This window comes from Nycticebus coucang, chromosome 8, assembly GCF_027406575.1.
Source record: "Nycticebus coucang isolate mNycCou1 chromosome 8, mNycCou1.pri, whole genome shotgun sequence".
Taxonomy (NCBI): Eukaryota; Metazoa; Chordata; class Mammalia; order Primates; family Lorisidae; genus Nycticebus; species Nycticebus coucang.
Genome location: NC_069787.1, coordinates 9,282,364 through 9,291,384, shown reverse-complemented (window position 1 = coordinate 9,291,384; position 9,021 = coordinate 9,282,364). Strand labels below are relative to the sequence as shown.

At 49.5% G+C, this 9,021-nt stretch overlaps 1 protein-coding gene across 2 annotated transcripts; it reads right to left on the bottom strand.

The window, feature by feature from the left end:
* Positions 1 to 265: 265 nt before the first annotated feature.
* Positions 266 to 5,823, bottom strand: GHRL (ghrelin and obestatin prepropeptide). Of its 2 annotated transcripts, none has more exons than XM_053599838.1 (4): positions 5,626 to 5,823; positions 5,293 to 5,406; positions 1,233 to 1,341; positions 266 to 415 (listed from the first exon to the last, which is right to left on the bottom strand). In XM_053599838.1, the coding sequence occupies exons 1-4, from the start codon at positions 5,731 to 5,733 to the stop codon at positions 396 to 398; spliced, it is 351 nt and encodes a 116-aa protein (XP_053455813.1). In that variant the 5' UTR covers positions 5,734 to 5,823; the 3' UTR covers positions 266 to 395. The 2 variants fall into 2 exon arrangements, with proteins under 2 accessions (XP_053455813.1, XP_053455812.1); XM_053599837.1 differs by having other exon boundaries at positions 5,293 to 5,409; positions 5,626 to 5,821.
* Between the last annotated feature and the right edge of the window lie 3,198 nt (positions 5,824 to 9,021).

Below are 9,021 nucleotides of genomic sequence, written 5' to 3'. Positions count from 1 at the left end.
GGTTTTCTTTTCTTTTTTTTTTTTGGAGACAGAGTCTCAAGCTGTCCCCCTGGTAGAGCGCAGTGGTTGTCAGCATAGCATACAGCAACCTCCAACTCAGGGCTCAACCATCCTCGTGCCTTGCTACGTGCCCTTTTTTCCTCTTCCCACTGCCCATAGCCCCAAGAATTGTTCTATCAGTCTATTTGGGATTTTTTTTTTAAGTGAAAGGTAAAATTTTCCTCTTTGGTTAAATAAGTTCCCATTTTATGTTGAACATTCAGCGTACAGTTTGAACTTTATTCACCTCCTGAGCTAGTATAGTAGTACTGGGAGTTGCTGCAGAAGCAATCTAAAAGCCAGATGAGAGCTTCCAATCGTGGGAGGACAAGGAGCTGAGCCAGTCTTGTATGTGATCACCTGTCCGCTGGGGCCTCTGAAAAGCAAGAAGTCAAGTCAGAATTCTAGGTCCACCATCCTGGCAATGCCATCAAAGGTGGTTTTGCTTCCACTCTGGTGACGTTAGAGGTGCTAAGTTATAATTGGGCGTGTGTGTGGGAATTTGGGGGAAAGCATTGGCCTCAGAGTCAGAGAGTGAACTGCTGTGACCTTGGTCAAGGCACAGCATAGCTCTTGGTTTCTTTATCTGCACAGCAGGCTGGGTGCTGTCGCCAACTACCCCCAGGGTTCAGGAGTCACCATGTTGGTGACTGTATTGTGTGCTTCCAAAAGGCAGGCATGTCTGTCACCTCAGTCAGGAATAAGTTGGGTGGTTTCTTCTTCTTCTACTTCTTCTTCTTTTTTTTTAAACAAGACAGAGGGCATTCAAAATAAAACCAAAACTACTTTGCAGAGCCTATTCTGAATGCCGTTGTGGCACTGATTCCTTTTGTTTGTGGACTAAAGTTGTATAGTAAAGGTGTTTTAACACCAAATGATTTGATATTCTTCATGATAGTGTTAGTAGCTCCATTTTATAGTCATGAAAATTGGAGTTCAGTTGGGTCTCAGAGCTTTAATACTTTTTGGAATCTAGTGTTTTTTGAATAGAGAGACTTTATGCTCAATCCCCTTCTGAGCTACTCACCTACATCAGCCCAAGCCCTTTCCGGAAGATATCTGGGAAAGAGGATTAGAAACTCTTTTTGAGAGGCACGTTTAAGGGAAAAAAACTGCTGGTGTCATTCATAGGATGGGCCCACATTTGGAACTCCCAAGGAAACTGCATTAACCCAACCTAGGCAAGGACTTACCTTTGGCCTCTTCCCACAAGATGTCCTGAAGAAACTTCCCTAGGGCCTGGCTGTGCTGTTGGTACTGAGTCCCTGACAGCTTGATTCCAACATCCAAGGGGGAGTTGAACTAGGAGGTAGGACAGGAAAACACCCAGGAGGTATTAGACATCACGTGCCCCTATCCCTAAGGAGGCTCTGGGCCTCTACCTCAAAGGGGTAGGGTCCCACTGGGTGGCAATCCTAAGCTCAGCCAGAGGGGGCTGCCTTCGTAGGCCCATATCTTACCTCCCCTCCTACCCCACCACCCCCTCTTTTTTTTAAAAAGACAGAGTCTTGCTGTGTTACAGAGGTTGGAGTGAAGTGGCCCAAAATCCTGGGCTCAAGCATTCCCTGGCAAGTAGCTAGGGCTAAGGCACCACGCCCACCTGGCTTTTTTTTTTTTTTTTTTTTAGTTTTTGTGTAGACAATGTCTCATTATGTTGCCCAGGGTGGTCTTGAACTCCCGGCCTCAAGCCGTCCTTATACCTTGGCCTCCCAAACTACTGAGATTATAGGCGTGAACCTCTGTGCCTAGCCCTTTCACCATCTTTATTTATTTAATTATTATTTTTTTTTTTTTGGCCGGGGCTAGGTTTGAACCTGCCACCTCCGGCATATGGGACTGGCATCCTACTCCTTGAGCCACAGGTGCTGCCCAAAATTGTTTTTTTTTTTTTTTTTTTTTTTAGAGACAGTATCACTTTGTCACCCTCAGTAGAGTACAGTGGCATCACAGCTCACAGCAATCTCCAGCTCTTGGCTTAGGAGATTCTCTTGCTTCAGCCTCCTAAATAGCTGGGACTACAGGTGCCCGCCACAACACCTGCCTAGTTTTTCTATTTTTATTAGAGATGGGGCCTCAATCTTGCTCAGCCTGGTCTTGACCTCCTGAACTCAAGGAATCCACTACCTCAGCGTCCTAGAGTGCTAGGATTACAGACGTGAGCCACCGTGCCTGGCCAGTTCAGAGCACCCTATCTTTGCTGTTTTTCGGCCTTCTCTGAGATGACTTATTAGAGCTCAGAGTTTTGGGTAAAGAGCTCTGTTTGCTGTCCCACACAGGATTTTCTCTCCTCCAGGGCAGAAACCATCTGTTTTGCTAGTAGCTACCTCAGTGCCTGGCTGTATTGATCACTGAGATGTCTGAATGAGTCTGCAAAGGAATCTTAATGCGGGAAGGGAGCTCTAGGTTGTCTGGTCCTCATAGCAGAACCTAAGGAGTTGATGGCCAAGGACTGAGCCCACCTGGCCTGGAGCCCCGTCCAGTCCCATTGTGGCAACAGACATCCTCGGTGCTGTCCCATGATTCTCATTATACAGTTGAGGAAACATCTCAGAGAGGTTATTAAGACAAAAAGTAGCTGTTTGCTCTCTTTTTAAAGTTTACTCCCTGGCTCAGCGCTCATAGCCCAGTGGTTATGGTGCCAGCCACATACACTAAGGCTGGAGGTTTGAATCTGGCCTGGGTCTGCTGAACAACAATGACGACTGCAACAAAAAAGCTGGGTGTTGTGGCGGGCACCTGTGGTCCCAGCTACTTGGGAGGCTGAGGCAAGAGAATCGCTTAAGCCCAAGAGTTTGAGGTTGCTGTGAGCTGTGATGCCACGGCACTCTACTGAGGGCAACTTAGACTCTGTCTCAAAAAAAAAAAAAACAAACTTTACTCCTTGCCCTTATCTCCACTATGAAGGTGGAGTGAAGCGGAGAATGATGTGCTTGATTTTTTTTTTTTTTAGGAACTTACAGCCTTGGGTTCCCTGTCTTTAGTTAGGTACCTGTTTTTCTTCTTCTACCCTGAGGTTAATGGGGGTTGTCAGATCACCTGACAGACGCCTGAGGAAACAACATGAGTGGCCATCTGGGAAACTGCCAGGGTGGTCTGACACCTGGAGATGTGTGGTGGGGCAAGTGAGAGGCAGCTTGAGAACAGCTGGTCAGGAGATTGGCTTTGTGTGATTTGAAAAAGCCCCTTCCCTCCTGGTCTTAGTGGCTTCTGCCCAATGGGGTGGTAGTTGGTCTCAAAAGTCTCCTCTGAAACTCAATTTTGGGGGAAAACATTTGCAGGGAGGTCAGGGGCCTGAGATGTGAGTGGGGAACCCCAGAAGGGGAGGGTTTTGGTGGCCACCTCACCCTATCTCTGGCAACTCCAGCACCTCCCAGGCATTTCCGATGCCTGGTTCTAGTTGAGGCAGTATGGGGTCATTTCCTTTGAGGCTAGCTTTCACAGAAACTGGAAGCTTCCTGTTCCCCCAGCCCTGCCTCACCTTGTCAGCCACCAAGACCAGCCCCCACCTGGGCCAGCGTAGAGCCTCTCTGACTGTCCAGTGGCTGGTGCTGGTGGTCTTAACAGGAAGTCCGTAGGTGAGGTGGAGGGATGCGCATGCTGTTCAGACAGACCTAGTGAGTTGGGGATCTCACACTGAGTGTGGAAGAAGGGTCTGAGAAGGCCTCTAGGTTCTGGTGTCAGAGGGCAGGAGTTTGGGGGAGCTTCAGGTGTCCAGACCAGGAAGGAGGAAGAGAGGGCTTGGGAGCTGGAGTCAGCTCTGAAGTCCTGCCCAATCACTGCCACACGCTGGCTGTGGTCCCTCAGGCAAGTGAGTTCACCTCTTTTTTTTTTTTTTTTTTTTGAGAGAGAGTCTCACTTTGTAGCCCTCAGTAGAGTGCTGTGGCATCACACCTTACAGTAACTTCAAACCCGTGGGCTCAAGCGATCCCCTTGCCTCAGCCTCCCAAGTAACTGGGACTACAGGTGCCTTCCACAATGCCTATTTTTAGAGATGAGGGCTCGGTCTGGCTCTGGCTGGTCTTGGACCCGTGAGCTCAGGCAATCCACTGCCTCGACCTCCCAGAGTGCTAGGATTATAGGTGGGAGCCACCACGCCGGGCCTGAGCTCACCTATTTGAACTTCTGTTTCTTGTTTAATAAAATGGGGATCCTAGCTATAATCCTAGCACTCTGGGAGGCTGAGGTGCAAGAGCAAGGCCCCATCTCTTAAAAAATAGGTGGGTGGGTGGTGCCTGTGGCTCAAGGAGTAGTGTGCCGGTCCCATATGCTGGAGGTGGTGGGTTCAAACCCAGCCCCTGCCAAAAACTACACACACACAAAAAAAATAAAAATAAAAAATAGGTGGGTGTTGTAGTGGGCTGAATCCCTGCTACTCGGAAGGCTCAGGCAAGCGGATCCCTCAGACCCAGGAGTTTGAGGTTGCTGTGAGCTATGATAATGCCATGGAACTCTGCCCAGGGTGACAGAGTGAGACTCAGTCTCAAAAAATAAATAAATGGGAATAAAAACATCATCCTTGCTTACCTCACAGGTTGTTGTAGAATTTAGATACATGGAAAGGGTAGAACAGCATGGCTGAAGTCACTATCGGTAAGCACAGTATGTAGCAATTGCTGTTATTAAGTACTTCCCCTGGGGGAATCCTGGCTTAGCTGTAAGAAGCTGTCACTTGTAGAAACATCCCCTGAACCACAGCCAACCTTTCAGGAAGGTCATGTGGAGAACCCTATGAGATCCCTTTACTTTTTCCTCCCAATCTTGAATTGTTTCTAAACTTTCTCTTTGCCCCACACCAGACTTCAGAGCAAAAATCAGTCTGATCTGTCCCCTCTTGTCTACAGAGGTTGGTGAGTGCTGGCTGCAGCTCGCCTGTCTAGGTTCCATCTCAAAGGACTCCAACCCCAAGCTCAGGCCCAAGAAGCCCCTCAGTAAAGCAAGTTTTCTGCAGAGAAACATCTTCAGTTTTTGGCTATTTGTTCCCAAGTGTCTTCATCATTTGCACCAGATTTACCGCCGCCTTTGAAACCACCTCGAGTGTGCTAGTACCCTCTTCTCTGCTCATGGCTCCTGCGCCTTGTTCTGTTGTGACAGTTACTCTCCTGGACATTTTTCTCTTAATGGGCAAAACAGAGCCAGTACAGAGCCCAGCTATTTTAGTGCTATTTTATAACCTTGAGCTTGTACATGGGTCATTTCCCTGTGCCCCCCCTTCCCTTAACCGCCCCCAAATCATAAAACTGTGGAGGTACCAACCCGGATTTCCAGTTCGTCCTCTGCCCCATTTTCCTGGCTTCCATCTTCTGGGCGGACCCAGCCTTCTAGAGCTCGGGGTTGCAGTTTGCCTGGTGGCTTCTTGGACTCCTTTCTCTGCTGGAAAGGAGAGATATTCTCTTTAGGACCCTAAGTCTCCATAGCCTTCCAGAAACAGAGTGAGGTCAGACCCAGAGTCTGTGCTCTAGGAGAAGGCTGAAGCCCAGAGACAGGTTGAGCCACTACTCTAGGTCACATATCTGGTTGCTAAGTGACAGGGCTGGAGCAAGATAGTCCAATAGTTCATATGTGGGGTTTTGTGGGGAGATGTCTCACGTGGATCTTCTGATGATCGGGGCTCAGGAAGCTGGAGCCTGCCATGGCCACGTCCACCCAGAGCACGCTGAGGAGCAGTAGGCTGCAGATGGTCCCCAGGGAGAGCATGGCTGCAGGTGGGCCTGGGGGAGAGAAGATCTTCAGGCTTTTCGTTCTCTCAGTATGCTTCAGAATTTGTTCGGGTAGAAGCCCAGCAGACAGGGTGCAGGGACTTTGTGACTTAGGTCATGATGGCTGAGTAGAGAAGGGCTTCCCTCTGCCTGCCTCCGCAAAGTGGAGAATTGAAGGATTGTGTTGTCTTTTCCAAGACCATTCAGGGAAGAATGCTTGGCAGTAGGACTTGATGTGGGGGTTTGGGGCATCCACTCCAAGGTCATTTGCCCAGGCCCCGAGGAGCTTAGTTAAGTTTTAAAATGTGGGGTGGTGAAACTGAGCCAGCAAGGTCCCTTGGGGCCATGGAGGCACTGGGGCCAGATCCTAAACCAAACTTCGTGTCTGAGCAGCCTGACCAACCTAGTTTGTCCAATGTCCCCTTTGTTTAGATGGGCCTGCTGAGACCCAGAGAAGTTAAACGCATGGCCAACAGTCACACAGCAAGTTAAACCCTTTAGCAAACACACATGCAAAGAGCAGAGAGAGTGCCTACCTGGGTTCCCGGCAGAGGTGGTGCCCAGTGGCTGCCTGGTGCTTATATAGGAAGCATGGTGTTTGTTTTAAACCAGCAGCTTCAGCTGAGAGGCGGCCTAGCTTCTGTGGGGCTGATGTACATTCCTTGGGAGCTAAAAATGTTCATGTTCTCTGGAGAGAAATCAACAGTGGATGTCAAAGTACCCTGAGAGATTTCTGGGTTGCCCTGGGGTGAAGCATCCGCTCCAACTGTCCCTGGAAAACAGTGTAGGGAGGTGCCCCAAGTGGACCTGGGACTGGCTTTGCTAATGTGTGATCTCAGCTCACTCCCCCTTTCTCCCTTGTTACTGCTATATGATCTCCAAGGCCTTTCTAGTCCTGGTGGACCATTGTTTTCTGTGGACTGGTGCTGGTCTGGCTTCCACAAACCCTTGCAGCATGCTGGGAGCTGGGTTCATGAGATCCTCTCACCTCTTTGGTGGGGAAGGCCCCATTTCATGGACAGGACAGCGCCTGGAAGTGTGGTAGCACATATGCCTGTCTTCTCCGAGGAGTCAAGTGTGGGATAATTTCAGCCGGTGGCTACAATTCAATCACTTTTTTGGGGTACCATAGAAGACTCTGTGCTTGGCCTGTTGTTTCTTTTTCTTTTTCTTTTTTGGGACAGAGCCTCAAGCTGTCACCCTACGTAGAATGCCGTGGCATCACAGCTCACAGCAACCTCCAACTCCTGGACTCAAGCAAGTCTCCTGCTTCCGCCTCCCACTTCCCAAGTAGCTGGAACTACAGGCGCCCGCCACAACACCCGACTATTTTTTTTTGTTGTTGTTGTAGCTGTTGTTTGGCAGGCCCGGGCTGGATTCAAACCTGCCAGCTCAGGTGTATGTGCCTGGCGCCTTAGCTGTTTGAGCCACAGGCGCTGAACCTGGTCTGGTGTTTCTTAACACAGCAGCTTGCCTCCCTCCCCCAGCAGGTTTTGGTCCCTAAATGGATGTCTGTCCTGAGACAGAGTCTGCGCCTAGTACTGGTTTGCTAGTTGACTGGCCTCGGCTGGGTCAGAGGCTGCCTTTCAGCGTCCTTTGAGGGCAAAATGAGGTGATGGGTGTGAAAATTCTTTATAACCTATAAAGTATCCTGCAGATGACCCCTAGTTCATACCACGCCCATAGGACTTGAAAGCATATGCCAAGGACATTGCCTCAAGTTTCTGTAGCCCCAGGAATTCCTCAGTTTCTGGACAGCTTCATTTGATTAGATGCCCAGGTGCGGTGACTCCTGTGAGCCCAATGAGTTGTGTGTGCCCGCTCCTAGCAGTTCAGAGGAGGAACTCCAGGTTGGGGCCTGTGGGTGGGATGTTAGGAAAGCCTCCAGGAAGCGTGGGGCAGGCTGGTGAAGAGACTGTGTGGTAGCAAGCAGAGTGGTGTGAGTGGGTGGGTGGCAATGGCAGGGTGGGGTCATAACAAAAGGGCTAGTAAGTTTGGGTCAGGTTATGCTGGCCCAAGAAGTTTGTGCTTTTATTTCTTTTTTTCCTTGTTTTTATTTTGTCAAGACAGACTTCTACTCTATGCCCTAAGCAGAGTGCAATGGCGTCGTAGCTCACAGCAACCTCAGACTCGGGCTATGGGCATCCTGCTGCCTCAGCCTCCGAGGCTGCTGGGATTACAGGCGTTAGCTGTGATGCCCGGCTGGCTTTTTAAATTTTTTTCATGAGTCGGGGTCTCACTCTCGCTCAGACAAGCCTTGAATTCCTGAGCTCAAGCAATCCTCCCGCCTCAGCCTCCCACATTGCTGGGATTATAGGCATGAGCCACTGCGCCCAGCAAGAAGTTTGTGTTTTATCTGTAGGAGGGAGGCCACTGAAGAATCTTGAACAGAGAAGAGATAGGCCGTAAAACTAATGAAAGAGGAAGACTTTTAAGTCCTGGGAGGCTGAACTCTTCATTTTATTGGAAGAAAAACTGAACTCTAAGAGGGCCACACTTTCCCCAAAGCCACATAGCCATCGTGGGTGATGCTGGGATTCCCAGCTGGGTCTCTTGACTCCTAGTGCACATCTGCTTTCATAATAAACATGGTGTTCCAGGAAAATCAGTCTGCAGGATGGAATTGGAGCAGGATGGAATTGGGGCAGGATGTCCAGTTAGGAGGATATTGAAGCAATAGAACAGTTGATGGCCAAATAACCATCCTAACTTAAAAGATTGACTTCAGGGTGGATTGGATCTTTGTAGGAACTCCTAGGACGGTGGAGTCATACACTGGGCTGGACTGAATACTTCAGTAGAATTTCGTGGACTACCTCCTGTTGAGAAATGCCTCATCACCAGCCCACTGTGGTAGCTGAATGCCATACTTAGCACCAGCAGAATATGAGCGTGTCACCAGGAGGCCTTCACAGTCCTGTCACCACTTAAGCACAGACCTCTTTTTTGCCTTGGGGCCCAGAGGGGCTGAAAGTGGTAAGAGTGACTAAAACATGAACCCTTGGAGAGGAGTTGCAGCTTTTTCAGAACCATCAATTCCCACCCCAACCTACCCCCAAACAGAAAACCCCCAACTATGGTGACCAGGCACCTACTGAGACATGAAGCCGCCTCTTCCTGCTGACCCCAGGGGCCTGTGGAGGCTGGAGCAGCCAGTGTTGATCTTAGATAACACCATCAGCAAGTAAACACCCAGTGTTCACTGTGTTATCTTTGGGAAACAGAAATGTCACTTGGGAGTTGGAAACCCCCTAACCACATACCATAGAGGCGAAGAAGGCAGATC